The 27073-nt window shown below is 48.3% G+C and overlaps 1 protein-coding gene across 1 annotated transcript in view; it reads left to right on the forward strand.

Moving 5' to 3' along the window:
* IQCH (IQ motif containing H) overlaps positions 1 to 27073 on the forward strand; it is a 218024-nt gene that overhangs the window by 92734 nt on the left and 98217 nt on the right. The window contains exons 8-11 of the mRNA XM_062204812.1: positions 6285 to 6361; positions 8016 to 8054; positions 18709 to 19260; positions 19978 to 20044. Coding sequence (XP_062060796.1) covers positions 6285 to 6361; positions 8016 to 8054; positions 18709 to 19260; positions 19978 to 20044 — 735 coding nt within the window. The remainder of the gene's footprint in view (positions 1 to 6284; positions 6362 to 8015; positions 8055 to 18708; positions 19261 to 19977; positions 20045 to 27073) is intronic.

The raw sequence follows: 27073 nt of genomic DNA on the forward strand, positions 1-27073 counted from the left end.
ACCCTTGCGCACGGTCTGTGAGGAAGACAGCAGACAAACCCAGATCGCAGAAATCATACAAAAATATTTGACCAATATTCCTCAAAGCTGTCAAGACCAAGAAAGCATGGAAGGAAAGCTGGAGGGGCCTGCGCTGTAGCACAGCAGGTTAACACCCTGGCTTAAAGCGCCGACATCCCATATGAGCGCCGGTTTGAGACCCGGCTGCTCCACTTCTGGTCCAGCTCTCTGCTATGGCCTGGGAAAGCAGTAGAACATGGCCCAAGCCCTTAGGCCCCTGCACTTGTGTGGGAGACCCAGAAGAAGCTCCTGGCTCCTGGCTTCAGATCAGTGCAGTTCTGGCTGTTGTGGCCAACTGGGAAGTGAACCATCGGATGGAAGACCCCTCTCTCTCTCTCTCTCTGCTTCTCCTCTGTGTAACTCTGACTTTCAAATAAATAAATAAATCTTTAAAAAAAAAAAAAGAAAAGAAAGCTGGATTGGGCCTGTTAATATCAGACGGATTGGGCCTGTTAATATCAGACCAATGAGACAGCTTAGCAGGGTAAGGAGATATGTCAGTGATAAAAAGACTGATTTATCAAGAGAACACACATCCTAAATGTTTATGTCTTTGACAATAGCTATTTAAAATACATGAACCAAGAATTAATAAAGTAGAAAGATAAACAATTCTACAATTTTTGTTGAAGATTTCAAGTCTTCTTTCAATCATCAAAATAACCAATAAACAAGCAAAAAAGCAAGAATATGCCAGACTTGAACAATACCATCAGCCAACTTTAACATTTATAAGACATTAAAACTCAACACATTCATTTAAAATGCACATGAAGCATTCACCAAAGTACATCACAGTCTGGATCATAAAACAAATCTAAACAAATTTATTCTTTCAGCAAGTTTAAGAGAATTGAAATTATACAAAGTATGCTTTTCACCATGGCAGAGACAAATTAAAATGCATTAGAGAAAAGTATCTGGAAAATCTCCCAAATGTCTGCACATTGAACAACATCAGGAAGTAATGCCAGTCTGGTTCCAGTCACCATCCAGTGCACGCTGCTGCCCTGGTGTGTGGGGACACCTGGGGGTTCCTGTCCTCGCCAGTCCTCGCTGTGCTTATTGTGTCTTTCTGGTGAAAAACTTTCCCAGGGTGCAATGTCTTTCTTTTTTCTTTTTTAAGATTTATTCATTTATTTATTTGAAAGACAGAGTTACAGAGAGGCAGAGGCAGACAGAGAGAGAGGGGTCTTCCATCCACTGGTTCATTCCCCAGATGGCCACAACAGGTGGAGCTGTGCTGATCTGAAGCCAGGAGCCAGGAGCTTCTTCCAGGTCACCATGCGAGTGCAGGGGCCCAAGGATTTGAGCCTTCTTCTACTGCTTTCCCAGGCCATAGCAGAGAGCTGGACCGGAAGTGGAGCAGCCGGGTCTTGAACTGGTACCCATATGGGATGCTGACACTGCAGGCAGCGGCTTTACCTGCTATGCTACAGCGTCGACCCTAGTAATGTCCTGGTTTATGTTCAGCAAAACTTTTGCCAGCATAACTATCTTGTCCACTAATATAGCCACACCAGATTCCTTTTGGTTGTTGTTTGCTTGGTGTGTCTTTCCCATTCTTTTAATTTTTCTGTAACTGGATAGTTCAGAGTGTGTCTTTTGTAAATAACATAGCTGAATTCTGAAAAATCCATTCTGACCATCGTTATTCCTTTAGGATTTAACCCGTTTACAATCATTGTAATTATTTATGTATTTTATGTCCTCTTCCATCTGTTTTGCTTCCTTTTGTGCCCTGCCTCATTTTCTTGCTATTTCATTTTGTTTCCTTAACTGTCTCCTTTTGAATGAATTTTTTCTCATTATACCTTTCCTTTCTTTTGGAATTAACATATTCCTTTATATTCTTACTGTTACTAGGTTGTTATTTTCACATGCCACATTGCTTATCAAAGTCCAAAGTTAACAAATTCCTATACTTTCCCTTTCATCAACATAAGAACTTTAGAATATTTTAACTCGATTTCCCATTCCTGATTTATGTGCTATTGTTTTCATGCATTTTAATAACATCTGGAGTGGGTTAAGCTGCTGCCTGAACACCGGCATCCCATCTGAGTGCCCTGTTCTAGTCCTGGCTACTCTGCATAACAATTCAGCTCCCTGCTAGTACACCTGGGAAAGCAGTGAATGATGATCAAGTGTTTGGGCCCCTGACACCCACAAGGGAGACCTGGATGGAGTTCCAGGCTCCTGCCTTCTGCCTGGCCCAGACCCAGCCATTGCAGCCATTTGGAGAGTGAGCCATCAGATGAGAGATCTCTGTCTCTCTCTCTCTCTGTGTAACTATGCCTTTCAAATAAATAAATAAATCTTTAAAAACGATTTTTCTTTTTTAAAATCCCACAAGATACTACTGTTCTTGTTTTTATGCAGTCAATATTTGTTAATGTAATCACACTTATTTGCTACTTTCTTCTTCATTCCTTCTTGTATCTCTGGCCTTTAATATGGCATCAGTTTCCTTCAACTTGAATTACATTCTTTAAATGTCTGTTGGTACCAGTCTCTTGGTGCTACTCTTTCGACTATTATTTGCCCAAAATGTGTTTATTGTATCCTTGTTTTTGAATGAGAGCTTGCGGCACATTGAAGACACTTTCCGATTGTTTTCTGGCTGCCAACGCTACTATGGGGCACGGTGTCCTATGGAAGAGTCAGTGGTCAATACAGTTGTGGCCCCTTTGCAGTCATCTGTCCCTCCCCTGCCCCTCAGCACCATACCCTAAGTTCTTTTTATCTTTGGTGTTACACAAGTACGCTTTGGTGCATCTAAGCTTGTGGTCTTTTGTATTTCTCCTGTTTGGTATTTATTGGGGTTCTTTAATCTGTAGATCAATGTCTTTCATCAGTTTGAGGAAATTTTTTTTTAGTTTTTTATTTTTTTGACAGGCAGAGTTAGTGAGAGAGACAGAGAGACAGAGAAAAAGGTCTTCCTTCTGTTAGTTCACCCCCCAAATGGCTGCTACGGCCGGCGCGCTGTGTCGATCCGAAGCCAGGAGCCAGGTGCTTCCTCCTGGTCTCCCATGCGGGTGCAGGGCCCAACCACTTGGGCCATCCTCCACTGCCTTCCTGGGCCACAGCAGAGAGCTGGTCTGGAAGAGGGGCAACCGGGACAGAATCCGGCGCCCCAACCGGGACTAGAACTCGGAGTGCCGGTGCCGCTGGCAGAGGATTAGCCTAGTGAGCTGAAGCACCGGCCAGTTTGAGGAAATTATAATCCATTATTTACATGCATTTAATAGAAAACCAAAATAATTGATCATAAAAATTATCACAAAAAAGTAGTAAACTGGAAAAAATGGAAGAAAAGACATAATGAAGTTTTGAAAGCAGATATTAAGAAAATAAAATCAATTAAAAATGATCTAAAAGAATTTTAACTTGGCTTCTTGTAAAGAATAAAGGTAAATCCCCAGCAATAATAGAGGACAAGTAATAGTAAAATAAAAAAGAGGAATACAAATACACTAGAATTTTGAAAGTCATAGTATATACCATATATTTTAAAACATGAAGTGAAAAATTTTCTAGAAAAAATCGAATTACCAAAAGTAACTCAAGACAATAGCAAATATAGAGAAAACAATACCATTAGATAATTTGAATTGAGAATCAAAAATATCTTTCTATTTTTAACACACAGGGACATATGCACACATACACATGTACACACACATCAGAAGAAGTAAACATCTTTCAGTTCCATTTTCCATGAACATTAATATTTATATTTAATTTAATATTCAAGACATATTTTATACTATAAAATAATTTGTTATTTATTTGAAATTAAAATTTAATTCTATCTGTTCCTTTTTGCTAAGACTGACCACCCTAGGAGCAAGGCATATTGCCACTCTGAAAAACACCAGGGCTCTAAAGTCAGCAAGGAGCACAGGGCATGGCTGAATGGCAGGCAGTATTAATAACCCCACAGACGCTTACATGCAAGTGTGTCCAGAATACAAGGGTGTTTTTCCCCCAACATTGACTCTGGCAAAATTTATCCTGCAGATTTTTCCAGAAGGGAAATTAGTGGCAAAATAGGCAGTGCTTTAGGATATAGTTCTCTTAGAGACACGCCCCATAACACCCAAGCTCCACGGAGCTGTATTTAGTTACAGCATTTCTGCAGATGACTAAGAAAGTTCTTAGACACCATTAACTGTGGATTATCTGTGCGAAATCACAAATCTGTGATCTGTATCCTACCAGACCCTACTAAAATTGTACTAAAATCGGGCCGGCGCTGTGGCTCACTTGGTCAATCCTCTGCCTGCGGCGCCAGCATCCCATATTGGTGCCGGTTCTAGTCCTGGTTGCTCCTCTTCCAGCTTCCTGCTGTGGCCCAGCAAGGCAGTGGAGGATGGCCCAAGTGCTTGGGCCCCTGCACCCACGTGGGAGACCAGGAAGAAGCCCCTGGCTCCTGGCTTCGGATTGGCGTAGCTGCGGCTGTAGCGGCCATTTGAGGGGTGAACCAACGGAAGGAAGACCTTTTTCTCTGTCTCTCTCTCTCACTGTCTAACTCTATCTGTCAAATAAAAAAATTGTACTAAAATCCTTTTTATGTTATGCCCACTTGAAAACTTGTCAGCTGCTATTTTATTTTAACAAAGGGATTTGGCCAAGACTATCTTGTCTGCAGGAACCTGAGGTTAAGCCGAAAGTGTACTAAGTCTGCCGACACGCAGACTCACGGGTCCTGCCGGTGACTCTGGATTCAAAGCAGCCTGGCACATCGTGTGCACTGACCCTGGGGGACAGCAACGTCCACAGTGGGCAACAGGGCAGGAGGGGGTAGAGGCCAAGGACAAGTCTCTAGGCGGAGACTTACAACCAGGTCTTCACGCCCTGTGCCCCCTGGCCAGGGGAGGGTGGGAGATGACAAGCCACAGGCAGGTTTGCCAGAAACAAGAGTTGGTAAAATGGGGTTGATCAGGTGCGACAGGCAAGTGCCCCTGTGGAGGTGAGTTTTGGTGGCTGAAGAAGTTCCTTGCAGCGCACTTGACGCATCCTGCGACAACTGAGTCCTCAAGGTGAGGTTCTAGGTTATGTGTCGATGCTCACCAAGAGTGGGTTGTACTTGATTGATATCTGTCAATTCTGTGACTGAGAAACTACTGTCCACTGCGTGTGTGGCCCAGAGACATTCTCTAGAAGTTGTTGCTTATAGCTTTGGTCAGTTTCCATGCACTTGCCCAAGTCACTTTTTCTTTCTTTCTTTCTTTCTTTCTTTCTTTCTTTCTTTCTTTCTTTCTTTCTTTCTTTCTTTCTTTCTCTCTTTCATTTTTTGCCAGGCAGAGTTAGACAGAGAGAGAGTTATAGACAGTTAGAAAGAGACAGAAAGAAAGGTCTTCCTTCTGTTGGTTCACTCCCCTAATGGCTGCTACGGCCGGCGCTGTGCCAATCCAAAGCCAGGAGCCGGGTGCTTCCTCCCAGTATCCCATGCGGGTGCAGGGCCCAAGGACTTGGGCCATTCTCCTCTGCCCTCCCGGGCCACAGCTGGACTGGAAGAGGAGCAACTGGGACTAGTACCTGGTGCCCCAACCAGGACTAGAACCCGGGGTGCCAGCGCCGCAGGTGGAGGATTAGCCAACTGAGCCGTGGCTCTGGCCGTCACTTCACTTTTGAGAGTCACCTTTCTGATGACCACACAATAGGCTACCCCCAGCCCTCTGTGTCTTTGCACTCCCCATCCTCGGATTCAACCAACCACAGATCAAAAATATGTGGAAAAAAATTTATTTCTGTAGTTGAACAGGCAGCAGGATTTGAGCATCTGTAGATTTTGGTGTGTGGGGGGAGTCCCCTGAAACCAGCGCCCCAGCAGTTACCAAAGCATGGTTGTTGCAGTTCATCACGTGCACCTATACTAATTGCCTTTTACGTGAACTTGGGGATCTGGCTATTTAGAGAAAAGCGTCTCCTAAGACAATGGTAACTCTCCAGTCTGCCTGCTTGTGGAAGCTGCCTTTTCACCTAGGCAGTTTGCATAAGGTGGGAGCGCTGGGACCTGCGGCCTTCCCACGCTTTCTGGCTTCTCTTCGGAAGTCAACAAACACTGAAGCTTTGGGTAATGGATGCAGACAAGGGTGACAGTGAGCAGGCAGCGGGCAGCGGTGCCATTTGACTGTCAAGGCGCGAACCCCAAAGCATCCGTCCAAGGACCCAGCTGTATTTCTGGAAGAGTTAACAGTGCACCCCTCCATCCACAGCTCCCTTCGCCATACTTAAGAAGCCACCGAAGGCTCCCGTGGAAGTGAAAGTCCATCACAAGAAGCCAAGAGCGAAGGTATTGACACCTGTACAGAAAGGAGGTTGTTCTTACAACACCGGGACTTCTGGGAGCACCTGCGTGTTACAGAGTTGTCCCCTTCTCATGGAAACAAATGACATTATCAGCGGGGGGAGGGGGGATCCTGAGAAATCCCATCATGCTGGATTATTGTGAGACTCACTAAATGGCCAGGTCAGTCTATGGCACGAGCTGGTCAGATGTCCGGAGTCTGGGACACAACAGCTGCTGCTTGTCATCTGCACCTGTGTTGTGCCGGGCATCTTACTGGGGAGTCCTGCTGGCTCCCACTTCCCCTCCAGCATCGGCTTGGGCAAAATACTTCCCTGAAGAAGGGGAAGGGATCTGCCTTCTCTCGCAGCACAGCGGCACTCAGCCTCGGGAGGGTTCCCTCGGCTCCAAGGGGCTGGACTGGGGGAGCTCGTGTTCTTGCGCTTGTGGGCCACAGACTTGGATCACTGAGACTCTGCCCCCCCCCCCCCCCCCCGGAAGGAGACAGCTGGCTGTGTCTTTGCCTGGCTTCCCCTGTGTGGTCAGGTTTTCAGCAGCTCTCCTAAGAAAGAGAAAGCAAAGAGTGACACAGAGTGGATCTTCCTGTGTCCCTCCTTCTGGGCCTTAATTTTTTTAACAGCCTCATCTGCTCAGAGGTTTGCACTGATGGGCTCTTTCCCCTTAAGATATTTCCAGGCTGTTTAGGTAACAGTATGTCATGTGACACCCCAGTTGCCATGGCAAATATTTGCATTTCATGAAAAATGTGTGTTAAAAAAAAGACAAAATCGGTGTAAATGGCCAAATCCCAAGACAGACAGGCCTCCAGGCGAGTGTTCGGCCTGCACCATTACGGTTTCAGTGCAGCTGTTTAACAGGCCGTGAGAGGGCCGTGGGCTCCTGTGTGTCCTGCAGCAGGGGCACCTGTTTGGGTTCTCAGCCCATTCGAGCACTCACGTCACAGTTTGTAGAGCACAGATTGGCAGGTGAGACAGATACCGTGCCGAGACTTTCCCCAGCAAGCGGTTCACCTGAAAAAAGAAAAAAAAGTGTGTTCTTGTAAATCATGGCGCATTCCCTGAACACGACTCAGCTTTGGCTTTAATGTCCTCTGGTAACTCGGAGCTTCCCCTACTGCCGGAAGCGGTCACATCCACACTCTTCTCCCGTGGCCCCAGATGGGCGCCACATTTCTGAATTGCCTCTTGAGCAGGAAACGTCATTGAGGAAGTTTCTGGAAAGAGTTGTGGGTGCGGAGGTTAAAAGGCCGAGAGGCACAGTTGGCGGAGCCCCGAAGGAGGGTGGGCAGGGGGCAGGGCAGCGGGTGCCGCCTGCAGAGGCTCCTTCTTCTCCCTGCTTCTCCACGTGTGCCCTGGAGATGGGACCCGGCCGGCCTCTGGTTAGAATGGTTTGTGTAAATATTTACTTTGTCCAACTCTGTCCTCAAAGCAAACGGCTTGGCAAGCTGCCAGAGCTGTCTAAAGTGTGGGAAGGATTTTTCTAATGATCAGCTCCCGCCTGCCTGGCAAGAGGGGGCCAGGCTGGCCCAGCGGGGGAGCAGGGTGCAGGGGAAGGGGGGGGCTCCGAAGCATCTATTTGTTTTGTAAAATTGCCCATGAGAGTCGTTTTGATTTAAACTGTGCCTCGCTCTCCATTGCAGGGGAAGGGCAGGAGGTCAAGAGGACAGCACACTCGGAAGGTCTGTAATTTGTGTGACTAGTTGAAATTTGGGGTCTGTCACCTGATGTCCCTTCCTTTTGCTGCAGGGCACTAGTGTGGGAGGCCGCTCGACAGCTGGAGACGGCCACAAAAGTTCTCTGGCGCTTCCTTTATAAAATAAATTAGATCTGTGTTTTCAGGGGGGAAAAAAAAGCCATGGTTCATTTAGAGACAAAAACCTTTCTCCGCCCTCTCTGGGGACAGAATTTCCTTCTCAGGCTTCTGTCCAAGCAGATGAGTTAGCATCCTTAAACGCTGGCCGGGCCTCATCAGTCTCCAATTAGAGAGCTCCATCATTTGAAACTACGCCTAAAAAAAGAAATAAAATGCAAAAATTCATTCAGCCGTGCCCCTCAGCATGTGTTTGCATGGTGCACACTTGCCTAGGTGCACAAATACATGTGTGTGTGTGCATATGTGTGAGAAAGAGAGAGGGAGAATGCGTGAATGTTGTAGGAGGTAAAGGTATGGGCTTTAGAGTTAAGCTGGTCACAACAGCTAAGGTAACATAAACGTTGGCCCAATGAAATAGTCCCCAGAACCTGGCAAGTCTGTGCCAGCCTCGCACGTTCGCCTGCGCCATGCAAAGCTAATAACAGCCCTGCACTTGAAACAGGGATGTGCCAGGTCCTCCTCCTTGTAGCAGAGTAACTTTGAGCAGGTTCTCTGGACCTGTCTTTCCTCGTCTGATAGAAGGGGATGACACCTCCTTCCTCACAGGGATGCCACAAGGATCAGATGGATTCATTTGTGTGACGGCATCTTGGAACTCTATGGCAGTTGTTACCTTAACTCACTGGTCCATTTAAAAAAAAAAAAAACAAAACTGATCCCTGGGGCTGGCGCTGTGGCATAGCGGGTAAAGCACCATCTGCAGCACTGGCATCCCACATGGACACCGGTTTAAGTCCATCCAGCTCCCTGCTAATGTGCCTGGGAAGGCAGTGGAGGAGGTCCTTAGGCCCCTGCACCAACGTGGGAGACCTGTAAGAGGCTCCTCGCTCTTGGTTCCTGGCTTCAGATTGGCCCAGCTCAGCCATTGCAGCCATTTGAGGAGTGATCTCTCTCTCTCTCTCTCTCTCTCTAGTTCTGCCTTTCAGATAAATGAATAAATCTTTTAAAAAAGAAAAATATACATGAAGATTGTACATGCTGGTGGGATACCATCTAATGTTTTGATATATTGATTAATTTCTTTTTTTAAGATTTAATTATTTATTTGAAAGAGTTACACAGAGAGAAGGAGAGGCAGACAGAGAGAGAGGTCTTCCATCCACTGGTTCACTCCCCAGTTGGCTGCAACAGCGAGAGCTGTGCCAATCGGAAGCCAGGAGCCAAGAGCTTCTTCAGGGTCTCCCAGGTAGGTGCAGGAGCCCAAGACTTGGGCCATCTTCTACTGCTTTCCTAGGCCACAGCAGAGAGCTGGATCGGAAGTGGAGCAGCCGGGACTAGAACCAGCGCCCATATGGGATGCCGGCACTCCAGGCCAGGGATTTAACCCGCTGCACCACAGTACCGGTCCAATATATTGATTAATTTCTAAAAGCATCTTCTAGGCCTGCCTTTTTCTTCATTTTAAAATAGATTGATTTATTTATTTGAAAGGCAGAGTGTAAAAGAGACAGGGAAGAGTCAAGGAGAGAGAGAGAGAGAGAGAGGGACTTCCATCTACTGGTTCACTCTCCAAATGGCCTCAGTGGCAGGGGCTGGGCCAGGCCAGGCCAAGGACCCCAGGACTTGAGTCATCTTTTGCTGCTTTCTCAGGCACATCAGTAGAGAGCTGGTTTGGAAGCAGAACAGATGGGACCCAAACCAGCACTCTGAGAGGGGATGCTGGCGTCACACGCGGAGGCTTAACTCACTGAGCCGCAGTGCTGGCTGCAGGCCTGCATTCTGGAGGGAAGTCAGTCACCCTTTTCCAGGAAAGGGGCCGCCTTTCAGACTCCTGCCATGTCTCAGATCGGCGATAGGACAGGGCTGCCTAGCGAGGATTTCGTGTGGTCCTCCAGAATCCAGACAGCTGGCTCCCAGATAAGCTGATCAGCACAATTAGACCCTTCCCCCAGCTTCCCTCGACTTCTACTGTGAGGAATGATGAGCTTGGCTCTGCACCGCCAAAGTGGAATGTGCTTTGGGAAGGCCAAGGCAGTACCTGGACTGTTTATAGCTGCTCATGGCCGCCGAGCCTGCTCCGCCTGCATGGCTCTGAGGACCTTCAGTTACTCACCAACCCCTCATGGCAGCCCCCGGGGCCTGCACACTGTCCCTGCCTCATTGCCCCTGTCCCCCCAGGTGGTGAAGGGGTGGGGCCAGAGCGCTCCCCACACACCTGGTCATGGCCCCTTCCGCAGGGGCCAGCTTTGCAAGCATCACTCCTCCTGCGAGCACTACTGTGGCAGCTGGCACGGTGTCCCAAGCTCTGTTCTGATGTCGGAGGTGGATCACCTCACGTCGTTTTCACACCATCTCTGCACATAGGGACCACTCTTCCTCCCATCGTACCCTGGGAACTGGGTACAGAAAGGTCTAGTCATCCAGCTGGTAAATGACAGAGCCACCAAGCAAAGTGGGACAGTGTGACAGGCAGATCCCCAAGGCATTGGGAATTTTTATAAGCCTTAATTATTTCTTTTATTTATTTTTTTATTTTGACAGATAGACAGTGAGAGAGATAGGCAGAAAGACAGGTCTTCCTTCCATTGGAAGCTCCACTACGGCCGGAGTTATGCTGATCTGAAGCCAGGAGCCGGGTGCTTCCTCCTGGTCTCCAGTGCGGGTCCAGGCACCCAAGCACTTGGGCCATCCTCCTCTGCCCCCCCGGGCCACAACAGAGAGCTGGACTGGAAGAGGAGCAACCGGGACTAGCACCCGGTGCCCATATGGGATGCTGGCACCGCAGGCGGAGGATTAATCAAGTGAGCCATGGCGCCGGCCCTGCCTTAATTATTTCTGATGGAACTCTTTCTCCACTTTGTTACACTGCCTGCCTCCTAGACTCTGGCGTGTGTTCAGCAACGAGTTTCACACATGCAGTCCTCAGTTGCTGTGTCTTCTTTGTTTTCAGTATCAGTGGTGGTGACTTTTGCTGTCACATCTGCTTCTCGGTCTCCTAGATCCGTGAACCAAATAAACACACTCAAGAAGGCAAACACGTTTGAGCCAGTCAAGCTCTCCCTAAGGGTCCAAAGAATGAAACTGAACCAAATCGAGTTTGTGATAATTATTCCAAGAATTCGAGGAATCTTTATTTTCAGGAACCTACTACCAAAAGTTTGAAGTTTTGAGGCAAGAATTTGGCTCAGCAGCTAAGACACTGCCTTGGGCACCCGCGTCCCAGGTCAGAGTGCCCGGGGTTTGCGTCCTGGCTCTGCTCCGAGTCCAGCTGCACGCTAGCGCACCCCCTGGGAGGCAGCGGTGCCGGCTCAAGTACGGGGTCCCTGCCACCCACATGAAGACCCAGATTGTGTCCCTGGCTCCCTTTGGCAGGCACTGGGGAGTGAACCAGCAGATGGGAGATCTCTTTTTCTCTTTTTGTTCTCTGCCTTTCAAATACATTTTTAAAAACTAAGAAAACAAAAGGGTGGAACTTGAGTATTTGGGTTCCCTCCTTGAGAGGGAACCTCTTGGCTCAAGCGTGTGGGACATTCTGGAATCTGCGTAGCCCGACTTCCCCTCCCCAGAGCTCCAAAACTCAGGCTCCCAGGACCTCAGCACAGCTCTGTGTTGGAAACCCAGCCCACCTGGCGGCAAGCCCATCTACTCATTCGGTCATTCATCCAGCTCACCCTTGTTGATTTTTTACTGCATGCCAAGCCACGCTCTAGTCTCTGGGGACCCCAGCAGTGAGCAAAGCAAACTGAGTCCCTGTCTGTGATTCACAGCTGCTTAATGAACGTCAGAGGGGAAAAATAAGGCAGAACACACATGTAGGTGTAGCGACTGTAGCCAGGTGTGATGTTCGAACTCTGCAAAATGTATTCTTTAGTGACTCGTAATCAACAGACTTGCACCATGCCATTTGTTTTGTTTTTGTTTTTGTTTTTTTCACTCGGGAAGATCCAGGCACGAAGCTTGGCCTTGGTGGTGGTGGGGTCCTTACTGACATGTGCTCTCCAGCAGGTGACTGGGAGAGACAACGATGACGTGTCTTTGCTCAGCGACCTGGGAATCCAGGCTGTGTTTGAACCCCATCCTGTCGGGCTCGCCTAATCCATCGTCACTGTCCCGAGTGGTCCTTAAGTGTGTCACATTCTCTCAGGGCTGTTAGAAAGGCAGCAGAGAGGATGAAATTAAATCAAGGCAGCGGGGGAGTGAGAGGCGTTTCTAGGAGAGGGGATTCCACATGTGACTGAAAGCAACTCCATCTGCTGAAAAAAATCTTCACGATTCCCTTCTGTTTGGTCCTCAACCAGAATTTGACCCAGTGGGTGTTAGGGTTCCACGAGGGAGTGTTGGAGGGGGCGATGCATCTCCAAGGACATATTTCAGAGTTCAGGAGGACTCCCCTGAATGAGGGTATCTCTCAAAGCAACGGCAGAAATGATTTCTAGAAAATTGCTGCTGGTCTGAGTGGCCTTTACCATCCATTCACTTCCTTTATGTGTCTCTGCACAATGATTTTTCTTAAAGATTTATTTATTTATTTCAAAGATGGTATTACAGAGAGAGAGATTCCATCTGCTGGTTTGGTCCCCAAGTGGCCATAATGGCCAGAGCTAGGACAGACCGAAGCCAAGAGCCAGGAGTTTCATCCTGGTCTCCCACGTAGGTGCAGGGCCCTAGCACTTGGGCCATCGTCTGCTGCTTCCCCAGGTGCATTAGCAGGGAGCTGGATCAGAAGTGGAGCTGCCAGGTCTAGAACTGGCATGCATGTGGGACGCCAGAGCTGCACGTCTCAGTTTTACCCACTATGCCGCAGCACTGGCCCTGAGCATGCTCTATTTTTGCCTTCTATTGCCTTTTTAAAGATGAAGGACTGGCTCTCCCTTTTAATTGACACGTGAGGCTTTGGTAGTTTCTGGGTCTTGCAAACCGAGACTCATTTTGGTGACTTACAGATTGTGGGACTATCATCTCTCTTAGGAGTTCTTGCCCCATAAACCACCCCTCTCCCCCTACACATAGGTGATGTGAGCAGCTGTGTATCCATTTTGGTTTGAAAGCTGCTCAGAAGAAATTTCTTTATAAAACAGTAGCAAAATCACCCCGGGCAGAGATCCTTTTCATGGTACTCAAAGCACTGCCATTGAAGATAAAGGCCTTGGGCCGGCGCCGCGGCTCACTAGGCTAATCCTCCGCCTTGCGGCGCCGGCACACCGGGTTCTAGTCCCGGTTGGGGCACCGATCCTGTCCCGGTTGCCCCTCTTCCAGGCCAGCTCTCTGCTGTGGCCAGGGAGTGCAGTGGAGGGTGGCCCGAGTCCTTGGGCCCTGCACCCCATGGGAGACCAGGAGAAGCACCTGGCTCCTGCCATCGGATCAGCGCGGTGCGCCGGCCGCAGTGCCTACCGCGGCGGCCATTGGAGGGTGAACCAACGGCAAAAGGAAAACCTTTCTCTCTGTCTCTCTCTCACTGTCCACTCTGCCTGTCAAAAAAAAAAAAAAAAAAAAAAAGAAGATAAAGGCCTTGGTTTGATGCCTTTACTAACTCCAGGGGTCTGTTAAAAAGTCAGAGCCCAGGGGCCAGCTGTGGCACAGTGGGTTAACGCCTTGGCCTGAAGCGCCAGTGTCCCATATGGGCGCTGGTTCGAGACCCGGCAGCTCCACTTCTGATCCAGCTGTCTGCTATGGCCTGGGAAAGCAGCAGAAGATGGCCCAAGTGCTTGGTCCCCTGCACCCACATGGGAGACCTGGAAGAAGCTCCTGGCATCCTGGCTTCGGATGGGCACAGCTCAGACCGTTGCGGCCAACTGGGGAGTGAACCATTGGCTGGAAGACCTTTCTTTCTCTCTCTGCCTCTCTTCTCTCTGTGTAACTCTTTCAAATAAATTAATTAAAAAAAAAAAAAAAACAGACAGAGCCCAGCCAGGCGTTGAGCCCAGCAGTTAAGATGCCCACCTGCCACTCTGCAGTGCTGGGTTTGGGTCCCAGCTCCAGCTTCCTGCTGATGCACACCCTGGAAGGCAGCAGTGACGGCTCAAGTGTGTGGGTCACAGCTGCCCACATGGGAAACCTGGGTTGAGTTTCCAGCTCCTGGCTGCAGCCTGGCCCAGCCCTGGCTGCTGAGGGCTTTTGGGGAGCGAACCAGCAGATGGAAGCTCAGCTGATCTGACTCGCTGCCTTTCAAAATAAAAATAAAGAGCTAATACCCCTAGAGGGAAGGCACACTAACTCAGAGAGGCACAGGGCATGAAAATTAGAAATGCCCTGGGTGATTCCTTATGGCAGTGAAGCCCCACAGAAGCAACTCGCCAAGGCCACTCAGAAGGTGACGACCAACTAGACCCCAGGTTTGCTTGCTTCAGGTTCACCACTCCTCCGGCACACGTGTTCTGCTCGTGAGCACATTCATGGGGGTTAGTCGAACAAATTACTCTCCGGCCTGTCGAGTAGGGAGGAGCAGGTCGAGGCCAATGGCAGAGGAATCTGAGCGAGGAGAGCACGGCTCAGTGAGGGGCTGCTGTGGGCCCTGGTGGTCTGGGGGCAGGGGACAGGATAGGGTAGGGTGTAGAAGAGTAAGGGAGATGGAAGGGCACCTAAGACAAATTTCAGTCCAGCACAACTTAGGCCTTTCTGTGTGGACTTGGAATGTTTACAAAGAGGACTTTGTCTTGTAGCAAAAACAGCGTCCTAGAAGTTAAGGACTTCCACTAGCTGGCTTTGTGACCTTGGGCAAGTCATTGAACCTGCGGGAGCCTCAGTTTCCCCAGCTGTAGTAATAACCATGCCAATTGGGACTGAGGCACTCCGAAAGGGTGCATTGTCATTACCACAGCTGTTCTGGAGGGGTCTCACACTTCTACAGGTTGGAAGATCTAGGTTCCAAGAGGGTCACCCCTTGCCCGGGAGCATATAACAGATAGGGATCAGGATTGGATTTGAACCCAGGATAGTTGGACTTCAGGGCCAAGGCTCATTTCCCTGGGCCCAAAATAAGCAGATCAAGCAAAAAGCAAGGCCAACGACCTTCAAGATTCCTCATATTCAAAAAGTCAAGGCTATAATTATGCTGAGCCCTGATTAGGTCAGCTTCTTTGTCCATGTGGTGTTTAGCTTTTGAGCAGTTCTAGCCAGCCGAGGTCCTGATGTTTGTTCTGTACAAAATCCAACAGATCACGTGCCCTCAACAAAAAAAAGAACAGGGTCAGACAAATGGCACCCCTGCTCTTTGGGGAGTAATCAAGACTTTTTTTTTTTTTTGCTTCATCTCTGTGAGTTATAGTCATTATCCTGCCTTCCTGTTTTATAAAAGATTTCTTTATTTATCTAAAAAGAAGAATGAGAGAGGGGGAGACACACACAGAGAGAGAGAGAGAGAGAGAGATCTTCCACGTACTGGCTCACTCCTCAAATGCCTACAATGGCTGGAACTAGGCCAGGCTGAAGCCAGGAGCCAGGAACTCCATCTGGGTCTCCCACATGAATGACAGGAACCCAAGTCCTTGAGCCATCATCCACTGCTTTCCCAGGCGCATTAGCCAGAAGCTGGATTGGAAGCAGGACTCCTGATATGGGATGCAGGTGCTCCAAGTTGCAGCTTAATCTCTACACCACAACCCCCTCCTTTGCCTTCTTGACTTTTTTTTTTCTTGTCTTGGCTTTAGAATTTTCCCTAAATAGCTGCTCCAGAAACTCTCAAAGTTACCTAATTAGTGATTACACTTTGCAAATGAAGAAGAGCATTTCCCAGCTAGTTGACTCAGTTAGTTAAGAGCAGCATGCTAATAATTAGGCCACAGCCACAGGTTTGGGCTCTGTGGGGGCCGGTCAGTGGGTGCAGGCACGTCACAAAGCTGAAGGTGTGGCTGTGGTCCCGAGGAGGGGCTGGGCCAGCGCATGCGTGTTGGCAATGTCCACCCCCGCAGAAGCAGCAGTTTTGCTGTTGAGTTGGTAATATTACGGTGGGAGTGCAGCGCATCTTAGCAGGAAAGGGAGGAACCCAGGGAAAGTGAGAGGAGGAGGAGGAGAAGAGGAGGTGGGGGGAACCCACAAAGACTTGTAGGCACGTTGGTGGGGATAAATCCTACGGGAAGAGTGACAGAGGGGGCCCCGAGACGAAGCACCCAGTGACCTTTGATCAGGGCTGTTGCTGCTGGCAGGTGGGGAGGCCGTTTCGTCGTCACCTGCTCCACGGGCCTCGCACTGCTGATACACTGCTTTAATTTGGGAAGCCTTTCTCTGGAGAGGAATGTCTTTTCTTGCTCTAAGTCGGAAGTGCTCCCGAGTGTGGCATTCTCCGTGACAGATGTACCACAGTTATGCTTTCGCTGACTCCGGGCCCACAGCTGCCCGGGGCCTTGGTGGTCTATTTGATGTCCAAGGGTGTGTCTCCTTTGAGAGTTGGGCTTTGCTGGAATATCCTCCAGGATGGCAGGGAGGTGCAATCCCTTTGTTGTGAAACAGCCCCAACCCAAGGCTCTACTCGGAAAAGGCCTGGAGCGCATCTTCCAATGGCTGTCAGCGCCTTTGACCCAGCTCAAGGGAAGGCACAGGCAGCCAGAGACACAGGAGGCCTCTCTCTTCAGAACTTCTCCCAAGCTTGTTCCATTTTCACCGAGGGTCCTATCTCCACGTGACTCTCTGTAAAGATAAAGAACATCAAAAGTATGCGGTCGACTCCAAGGCGACCAGATCCTCTGTCAAACCTCCCATCCATAGCTTCCTCCAGGAGTCTCGGAGTGTTGCTGATGGGCTCCCACAGAGGACCGGCCAGCTCGATACATGCCCCTCTGTGATGGCTCCGTGTGTCTGTCCCTCCCTGATGATGCGCTGGCGCTTTTGCCTGGGTTCTCACCTCCCCGACACCAGCAGCTGTTCTTGAAGGCAGGCGGAAATGTAACCACAGGCCGTACCGTCGGAGCAAGTGCCGCCTGTCTTCTACCAGGAGCTGCAACCGCTCCCGCCAGGCCAGGGGCCTGCTGGAGGAGGCGTTCCTTCTCCAACTCGCTCTCCCCCATCCAAGAAGGAGGAATTGGCTTCCAGCTACCAGCTCTTAACCTGAAAGCATACAAAGGCTCTTCACTTGCTGTTCAAGGAAATCCCTCCTCCCCCTTTCGGACCCAACACTTGCTTTTCTGGGTTTTCACTTGAGACGACAATCTAATTACGCCACTGCCAGAACCTGAGAAAAGAAAAAGAGAAGCTGAGGGTTCTGCTGTTCGTTTTTAGGTTTCCTATGTTTGCTTATGGAGCTTTTATTGTTAAGTGTATTTCTTGGCTCGTTTTGCTCTTGGGTAGTGTTCTGCCTTGAATTTGTTAATTACTCTGTTAACACTGAGGAAAGACAAAGCAGAAACAGTCTAAAGTAGTAACACTCAACACAGTGAGGCATCAGTCATTGATATACTGATTGACTTTTAAAAAAAGATTTATTTATTTATTTGAAAGGCAGAGTGAGAGAGAGAGAGAGAGAGATCTTCTAAATGATGGTTCACTCCCCAAATGGCCGCAATGGCTGGGCTGGGCTGGGCTGGGCCAGGCCAGAGCCACGAGTCAGGAGCTTCATCTGGGCCTCCTGTGTGGGTACAGGGGCCCAAGCACTTGGACCATCCTCCGCGGCTTTCCCAGGTGCATTAGCAGGGAGCTGGACTGGAAGTGGCACGGCCAGGACTCAAACCTGGGCCCTTGTGGGATGCCAGCAACAGAGGCGGTGACTTTAGCCGCGTGGGCCCCCAGGAGGAGCTTCCAACAGATGCGTTTCAGTTATCCTCAAGACTGCAAGGGGGACCGGTGCTGTGGCATAGCAGGTAAAGCTGCCTGCCTGCAGTGCCGGCATCCCATATGGGCGCCAGTTCAAGACCCGGCTGCTGCACTTCCAATCCAGCTCTCTGCTATGGCGTGGGAAAGCAGTAGAAGATGGCCCAGGTTGTTGGGCCCCTGCACCTGTGTGGGAGACCCAGAAGAAGCTCCTGTCTCCTGGCTTCCCATAGGCACAGCTCCAGCTGTTGCAGCCATCTGGGGAGTGAACCAGCGGATGGAAGACCTCTCTCTCTCTCTCTCTCTTTCTCTCTGTGTAACTCTGACTTTCCAATAAATAAATAAATCTTTTTTAAAAAGGAAATTATTATAAAGAAAAACTGCAAGGGAAGGCTTCTCCCTGTTTGTTTCAGGCTTGGTGGCTAAGTTCCGAACAAGGGGCCAGCAGTGTGTTTCTCTGAGCCCAGGAGCGAATATGTGAGAATCCCATCGCTAGAGGCTGAGGGATCAGCTGACCATACCAAAGTGTAACCGAGCACATAATTCCTCCACCTGTCTCCTTCAGCAGTTTTGTAACCCTTTCCTAAGAATGTTCCTAGCCTTAAGTGACCACTAAGCTGTCCTAGTGACAGATTAGGTCCCCTACCTGTGTTTTGAATCAGTCCTGAGGTCCACAGCTTCCCGCCACCGAGCGGTACATGATAAGGCCGTGCGCATCTTGCCCACCCCCTGAATCCAGGCCATCACAGATCTTTCACACCTGCCCCATTTTCTGTCTGCAGTCCATGAAGATCACGACGCCTTGTAGATCTGTGAAGTCACCATGGGATTACGCCTTCCCCATCTATAACGGCACCGTGGACAGGACGGACCCAGACTTCCTAGCGTTCAAGGAGCATTTCAGCTCAGCCTGGGGGAGCATTTTTTCTCTGCTGGAACACCTGGAGAAGTTTCTCCGAGACTACGCCATCCCGGAAGTGAAAGTGAAAGGGACTAATCTGGTGGCCCTCCTTCCCGAGATGGAGCTGAAGAACAGGCCCACCAGGGAGGACCTCCTGTCCATGCTGGAGGACCCCGTCCGTGTCCAGACGCTGCTCAGTATCCCCGGGCAGAGGTTCAAGGGCCGAGAGGGAAAGCTAAACGCCGCCGTGAAGATCCAAGCCACGTGGAAGTGCTACAAAGAGCGAAGGCTGTTCCTCCTGTACCGCGCGCAGAAGTGGGCGTCAGGTGTCATCGCCATCGCCTGGCTCTTACACTGCCATAAGACTCGGCTGAAGGCCATCCTGAAGGAGTCGCGGCAGAGACACCTGGAGAACTTCCGCATCCGAGCCAAGGTGCGCGGGGCTGCCAGCTGTCGCGTCAGCCCTCTTCTAAACATTTCCTGCTTGAGCGACTGCCATACGTTGTCTCTTTATCTTTCTCTCCCCTCCCCCCCCCCCCCGCCATGGCCCTCCCCCTCCGCCTCCCTCGCCTTAGACTCCCCTCCACTTGGATGCACAGACCCCTACATTGGCTTTTGCATCATATTTGAGCCGTAACCGGGAACCTGGCCGTTAGCCCTTGCAAAAATCTGTTGCAATTTTTCGACAGGAAGGAAAACGTTCCTTCACTTTGACGGCAGTGGCTCTGTCAGAAAATCAATGTTTTCACTGCGTTACCTTTTCTCCCTATATATACCTTCTGGCACTTTAATTTGCTAGGAAAAAAAAAATCCTCTCTTGTCTCCGTGGCTGTCACCACTTTGTCAGAAAGTATTTAAGTTTTCAGACAGCCTTTTAATTAGTGCTCACAATTTCATTTATGTTTGCTTTCTCTTTTTTTTTTTCATTCATATTCTGTTAATTAAGTGAGCTGCCTCTAATCTTCCCCTGCCAGTAGCATCATGTAGCCACCTAATTAAATTAATTGGGGAAGATGTTTTAAGTATGTAATTAAATCAATTAATATAATTTATGCCTGGCTTAACTGTACAGTGGGAAACCAGCTGAAGTTCGACGCGATGGATCCGCTGCAGCTTCCTGTCACTGATCAATGCTCCCCTTTATTTTCAGCATCTGGCAGCCAACTGGAATCGCATCAAGACCTCGAGGAGGACTATTATCCATATCCCGTCATTAGGTACAACACTTCTGCCTGCAAATCTATCAGCAACCTCTATTACCCACCGCATTAGGGCTCCGTGATTGAGTTCAAGGAAGGCCCCTTGTTTTATTCAAATTGGTCTCGGCAGGAAAATGTTCTCGACATGATGAGAGTAATAACACAGGGCCCTCGCTCGAAACGGCGTTTAATTTGGGGATTAAGCAAATAAAGTCATTATGTGGGGGTCTGCTATTCAGTGGAGAGGTGATTTGCTGTAATTCGCTTTCATCTGTATGAAATGAACTAAAAAGTTGTATTTTTTCCCCCTCCCCCGAAATAACAGATAACGTTTTCGATCTTCTTTAATGGTAGAACAACACGGGCTTGTGTGTTGATGCTGTTACGCCAATAAGCCAGGATATTGTGGGTACACTGTTTTTAATCAAATGTGCAGTCAAAATGATAAGCTACATTCTCTGAAATTATTTAGTTCTAATTACGAGCAGATGGGATGCTTTATTTGCACCTAGGGCGCCTGAGCAAAAGGAAATGCTGTGTGAACAAGAATAATTAAGAAGTTGAATAGTGTTTTTTGCGCTTAAATAATCTGCAGTTTCATGTTAATTAGCACTAATGTAATTATTTAATTACATTTATGAATTGGGGGACTTAAAAGCTGTTGTCTGAAGCACAGTGGTGAAATAGGTATGCCAGGATAGCGTGGGGACTCCCAGAGACGTGCGTCGCAAGTTGTTTTTAAACATGAGCGGCTGTCAAAATGTTTGGCGTTTGCTTGCTGGCTGGCTTGTTTTGTGTTGTGTTGCTTCTACCTGGTGGGTCACACTTCCCTGCTGAGGCCAGATTTCCCCAGCTGACTTGGTGGCTTTGACAGATGACAAAACCCACTGAATCTCCGTATGAGCTCTCTGCTCAGGCCTTCGAAGCAGCGCGTGGGTCCTTACGTGATCTATGGTAATAGAATCTGGATTGCGATGTATCTCTGCTCCCGTGTGAGTATACCTGTTTGTGTGCTCGAGTGTGCTGCAGGACCATTACCCACTTGGACAGTAAAGGGAGAAAAAAAAAAAAGCATTGAAATTGTTACCTAAATATCATCACTTGAATTGCCTACAATCTTCAGCTGTGGTCTTGTGTCCGGCCCACGGATGTAAGTGAGCCAAGACAGATCTGAATTTTATTCTAACTTAGGCTTTTGTTTCAGTGAGACTACTTTTGCACACAAAATTAGTTCACACACAGAAATTGCACTTGTAATTGATTGCAACTAGAGAGGCTAATTGCAGACCCAATTAACTGACTCAAGTCCTTCGAATAAGGTGTGGGAGCTTTTGCTTCTGCAACTCATCGTGGACCTGACCTGATATCAGGTGGCACGTTCTGTTTGTGTTTCTCTTTTCTAGAACCAGAAAGAGGGTCCCCCCACCCCGCCCCTCGTCCTGCATTGTTGATAAGCACCAAGCTGTTAAAGACACAATTTCCAGAATTTCTTCCTTCCCCCATTCTCACCACTGACCCTTTAAAAAAAACTCCCATGCAGTTAGCCCTGCAGAGAAACCTGACCCATGGCATCCCCAAAGAATTAAGCCCTTGAAAGCAATGGTAATGTAAACGGGGTGATAAAACAGAATTTTAAATGAAAGTGTCTTAGAATTTCAGGAGGATGAGAATAATTTGGCCAAAGAAACTAGAATTAGAAAGCATCATCTTAAGTCTGAGAGTAAAGCTAGTTTTCTTATGGATTACACATACTCAGTTTAAATAAACACATTACACACACACACACACACACACGGAAGTCTTCCCATTGCAGGAATTTTTGTTTGTTAACAACATAGTGCCCATTTTAAAGAAAAACTAATTATGTATTTTTTGAGGTCAGAACAAGCTCAGGTATTTTTCTCAAGTGAGCATTTAAGAATGCCCATTGCACGTTTCCACAAGAGAGCAATACTTGAGCATACAGAATCTGTTTCTGCAATGTCCGCTTTAGGTTTGATAAAACGACTTGTGGACATGAAGTTTAAGTAACATTAAGCAGTTCTCTCAAACCTATTCCACAGACAAAATTTTCAAAGTACACTCTTTTTTTAAAGGTATGTGGTAGCATTTTCTTGTACACCGCTTCCCCTGAGAATATTCCAAAATTTCAGCAACATGCGACATGGCTTTATTGTCTCATGCCCAAGGAACTTCCCTACACAATTCATAAAAACGAAAGTAGATCAAAGTGAAGCCAATTTTTTTCCTCTAAATACACTGCAATAAAACAATCTATTCAGTCTAGTAATTTCATTTCCAGAGCTGAGACAAATTCACTTGTCAAAATCAGTTGGTAGGCTTGTCGGGTTCAGGTAGGCATTTAAAACCAATGCCCCCCTTCTGCACAGTTTCCCTTTCCATTGGAAATTTGCTGTGGAATTAGCCCATGAGATAATTAGGCCACACCACTGGCTAACTGGGGCTGCACGGACTTGTTTGAACCACTAGAAATGAGAGCTAGGTAGCTGATAGCTGTATCATAGATTGCAGTGGCAGGCATTTGGTTCTCTGTCTATGCAATTGTGGACTCATTGGCGTAATTGCTTTCTACAGATGTTCACAGGAAGGATGCTCCCCATTACATTGTTAACCCCCAAATAATTATAATGTATTTTTAAATCTATGGCTTGATCATATGAGCTTTAAAACAAGTACACATTGGGGAACAGCTTTGAAAGGAGGGCTTGTGAGATTTGATTGACTATTATGTATTTCAGGTAGTATTTCTAGATAGAACAGATATTTCTAGCTATTTTTAAGCCACAGGAGAGATGGAGATGGACTGCTGTTGACTTATTGTCCAAAGAAACCAATTGGCCTCATAATTCGATAGGATGCTGAAATATCATCTTTTCCAGAATGTATAGGCAGATCTCTTAAGTGGATATTACATATTTTTATCATCTTTATTAATGAAATATAATTACAGAAAAATAATCTACCATGGTTCAGAGCAGGAATAGAATACTAGTGTCTATTTTAAGTAAGATCTATCAGTCAAATAAGAAAGAACCACAACAAAGACTCCTAATTCCTGTAGAAAAACCAGAGACCTAAATAAAAACCAACAACGAAAGCTGCTGCCAATGTCTTTGGTGGGGTCATCTCCCCCACTTCTGATGGGACCCCTGCACCTCCAGATTGTCACAGCACATCGCTTGGTGCCTCAGTGAAACTCGGCGCAGTTTTTATTTTATAGTTAGTAGCCCCCAAAATAGTCCAGTCTGTAAATATCGTGTGGCTCCGTGGACTGTAAAGCTCATGAAAAGATTTTTCAGCTGGTCTACACCACTGCCAGAGGCTAAAGAAAAGACAGGAGAAGCCAGCAGTCAGCTCAGCAGTTAAGACGTGGGCTAGGACTTTCCGACCCCCCTTCAGAGCCTGGGTTCAACTCCTTCCGGCTCCTGAGTCCAGCTTCTTGGCTAGTGCACACCTGGGAGGCAGCAGGTGATGGCTCAAGGAGCTGGCGTCCTGCCACCCATGTTGGGGACCTGGATTGAGTTCTAGGTTCCTGGGCTCCATTCAGCCTCAGCCCCAGATGTCGCGGGCATTTGGGGAGTGAACCAGAGGAGGGGAGCTCTCTCTGACTCTCAAATAAAAAGTTAAAAAGAAAAGCAAGCAAGCTCAGGAGACAGTTGCTCATGACGAATGAGAACTTGAACCCACCTCTGTTTGTGAACCGGCCAGGGGCAGGATGCAACCAAGAGTGTGGATCTGAAATCACATTTTACTGTGCCTCTGAGCACACGGGCGCCTTTCTATGTTCTCGCCTTCCTTGGGGCTTCCAGGCTGGGAAATGGGACTTCCAGCCCAATCTTCGCAGTCTTCAGGAGGCTTCAGTAGGGAATCCTCTTGGTAATGGCATTGCCAAAGCTGGATCCTTGTGACAGAGGCACTGCTGAGACCTCCCAGACAGTGGTTTCCAGAACTATCCAGATTTTTTGGGGAACAGGAACAAAATACACTCACTCTTTCAATTTTCTTTTTAGCTCAACTAAAATTAAAATTCATTCTCCCAAGGAATTCACCATTTCACCATTACAGATTGTATCCATGTATTGAATTATCACATACCCCATAACTATATGTGTCATCACATGTCGATTAAAAAGAAAAATCAATTAAAATAGTTATTAACTTATTTTAAAATAACAGTAAATAAATCCATTACCAGTATTAGCCTAAATGACATATTTTTAATGAGAAGATAACTATTTGGCAAAACAAAAAAAATGCTTCAGTGAGAAGAGCAGCATTGTCGGACAGATCTCTTACTAACGTGCTTGGTTCTCATCTCTTCCTGTGTTCAGTCTGTCGCAGTACGCTTGTTTCAGATAAAGCAAATGAAGAAAATCTGGCCCTGCACAGACAAGAATTTAGATAAAGGAAGACTATTTTTAATGTACTTACAGTCTTTTCTGATACTTACGCTGTTTTTCTCTGATGTTGTATTAAACTCATATCATATCATATTAAATGATATTTCTAAGTGCCAATGGAAACTGAAATCATATCAGTATCACAAGTGAGTATGATTGAAAAACGCAAGTAACGTCCTAGGATCCTTTTGAAAATAGCTCAGTCCTGCAGGCTCCTTGGAAGGACTCAGGACCTCTATGGTCCTTAGGCCACAACTGGAAAATCACTGGCCCTGGTTACCTGTGGTGCTGTGCTAGCCACTTACAAAGGTTTGGACAAGGCAAAGTCCTTGGGGCAGGCAGGCATTTGACTCAGCAGTTAAGACACCCACGTCCCACATCAGAGTGCCTGGGTTTGAGGTCCAGCTCCACTTCCCACCCAGCTTCCTGCAAATGTGCACCCTGGGAGGCCGAAGGCGATGGCTCAAGTACTTGGGCCCCTGCCACCCACATGGGAGACCTGGATTGAGTTTCTGGCCCCTGGTTTTTGGCCTGGCCTAGCCCCTGGTGTTGTGAGCATTGCGGGGAGTGATCCAGGGGTAGAAGGTTTCTGTCTGGGGGCCAGCCCTGTGGTGCTGTGGCGTAGCAGGTAAAGCCGCCGCCTTCAGTGCCGACATCCCATGTGGGTGCTGGTTCGAGTGGCGCAGCCAGAGTGCTGGCACTGCAGGTGGCAGCTTTACCCACTTTGCCACAGTTGCCGGCTCCTAAGGCTCTTTCTTGTTCTCTCTTGGTCTCTCCCTGTCTTGAAATCTAGTATTGCAAGTGTGCTTTCACACTGGCACAAGCGATGAAGACCTGGGTATAGCCATAATGCCTGAATCACAGCTCTCTAGATCATGCTAGCACAATATGCCGGTGTGCAATCATTTTTTAAATACGTCGTGGATCCCCTTATATTTCTTCCCATTGGAATACCAGCTTTTTTTTTTTTTTAAATGAATTGGGGGCAATTCCAGATTATCTCTGCAATAGTTTTTCCTTTTGCTCAGTTTGCATCCAGTGTGGTTTCTTGAGTGGAAGAGAAAGGGATGGAGTTACTACTGCAGCTGCTGTGACCCTGTGTATGCCTTGGGAAGGTGTCGTGCACCAGTCACGTGTTCCAAAGTGGGAAAGTTTAGAACTGTTGCTGCAGGCCCTCAGAGTGGTGATTTCCATCCACTGGTTCACTTCTCATATGGCCACAATGGCTAGTGTTGGGCCAGGCTGAAGCACCACTCTGGTCTCCCACTGCCTTCACAGGCACATTAGCAGGGAGCTTGTTTGGAAGCAGAGCAGGCAGGACTTGAACTGGTGCACCAGTATGGGATGCCAACTTCACAAGCAGATTTATTTATTTATTTGAGAGGCAGCGTTACAGACAGAGAGAAGGAGAGACAGAGAGAGAGGTGTTCCATCCGTTAGTTCACTCCCCAAATGGCTGCAACGGCTGGAGCTGCAGTGATCTGAAGCCAGGAGCCAGGAGCTTCTTTCAGGTCTCCCACGTGGATGCAGGAGCCCAAGCGCTTGGGCCATCTTCCACTGCTTTCCCAGGCCATTAGCAAGGAGCTGGATCAGAAGTGGAAAGTGGAGTAGCCAGGACTCAAACTGGCACCAAAGGTGGAGTCTTAACTGACTATGCCACAGCGCCAGCCCCCAAGATAATTTTTTTTTTTTTTTGATGGGCAGAGTGGACAGTGAGAGAGAGAGACAGAGAGAAAGGTCTTCCTTTGCCGTTGGTTCACCCTCCAATGGCCGCTGCGGCTGGCGCACCACGCTGATCCGAAGCCAGGAGCCAGGTGCTTCTCCTGGTCTCCCATGGGGTGCAGGGCCCAAGGACTTGGGCCATCCTCCACTGCACTCCTGGGCCATAGCAGAGAGCTGGCCTGGAAGAGGGGCAACCGGGACAGAATCCGGCGCCCCGACCGGGACTAGAACCTGGTGTGCTGGCGCTGCTAGGCGGAGGATTAGCCTATTGAGCCGCGGTGCCGGCCAAGCCCCCAAGATAATCTTTTTATTCTAGGGTCAGCTGATCAGCAACCTTGGTTCCATTTGCACCTTTATTTCCCTTTGCCATGTCACTTAGTATATTCACAGGCTCTGGAGATCAGGGCGTGAACACCTTTGGAGTGCTGTGATTCTGCCTACCACAGCAATGAAAAATAAAAGTGGGAAGACTCAGAGCTCTCTGTCCCCCCTGGAGTTCTTGTCTGTTCCCACTTGGAGAGTCTTGTCTTTTTTATTTGTCACAAGAGCTAAACGGGTAATATCGGAACTGTGAAATAGCTAGTAGAGTTAGATGATCTGGGGGGAGAGACAAAGGCACTCACCTGAACGTCCTTATCTAGTACCAGTTGTGCCGTAATGCTGTGTAGAGTTGTTTTTGGTTTTTGTTTTAGTTTTTTGGAGAGACAGACAGTGAGGGCTGCCATCTGCTAGTTCACTCCTGTATGCCTGCAATGGTTGGGGCTGGGCAGGGCCTGAAGCTGGAAGCTGGGCACTCAGTCCAGGTCTCCCACAGGTGGCCAGAAGCCAGTTGTTGGAGCCGTCACCACTGCCTCCCGGGGTCTGGATTAGCAGGAAGCTGGGGTCAGGAGTGGAGCCAGGACTC

The sequence above is a fragment of the Lepus europaeus genome, chromosome 11 (assembly GCF_033115175.1).
Source record: "Lepus europaeus isolate LE1 chromosome 11, mLepTim1.pri, whole genome shotgun sequence".
Classification (NCBI taxonomy): domain Eukaryota; kingdom Metazoa; phylum Chordata; class Mammalia; order Lagomorpha; family Leporidae; genus Lepus; species Lepus europaeus.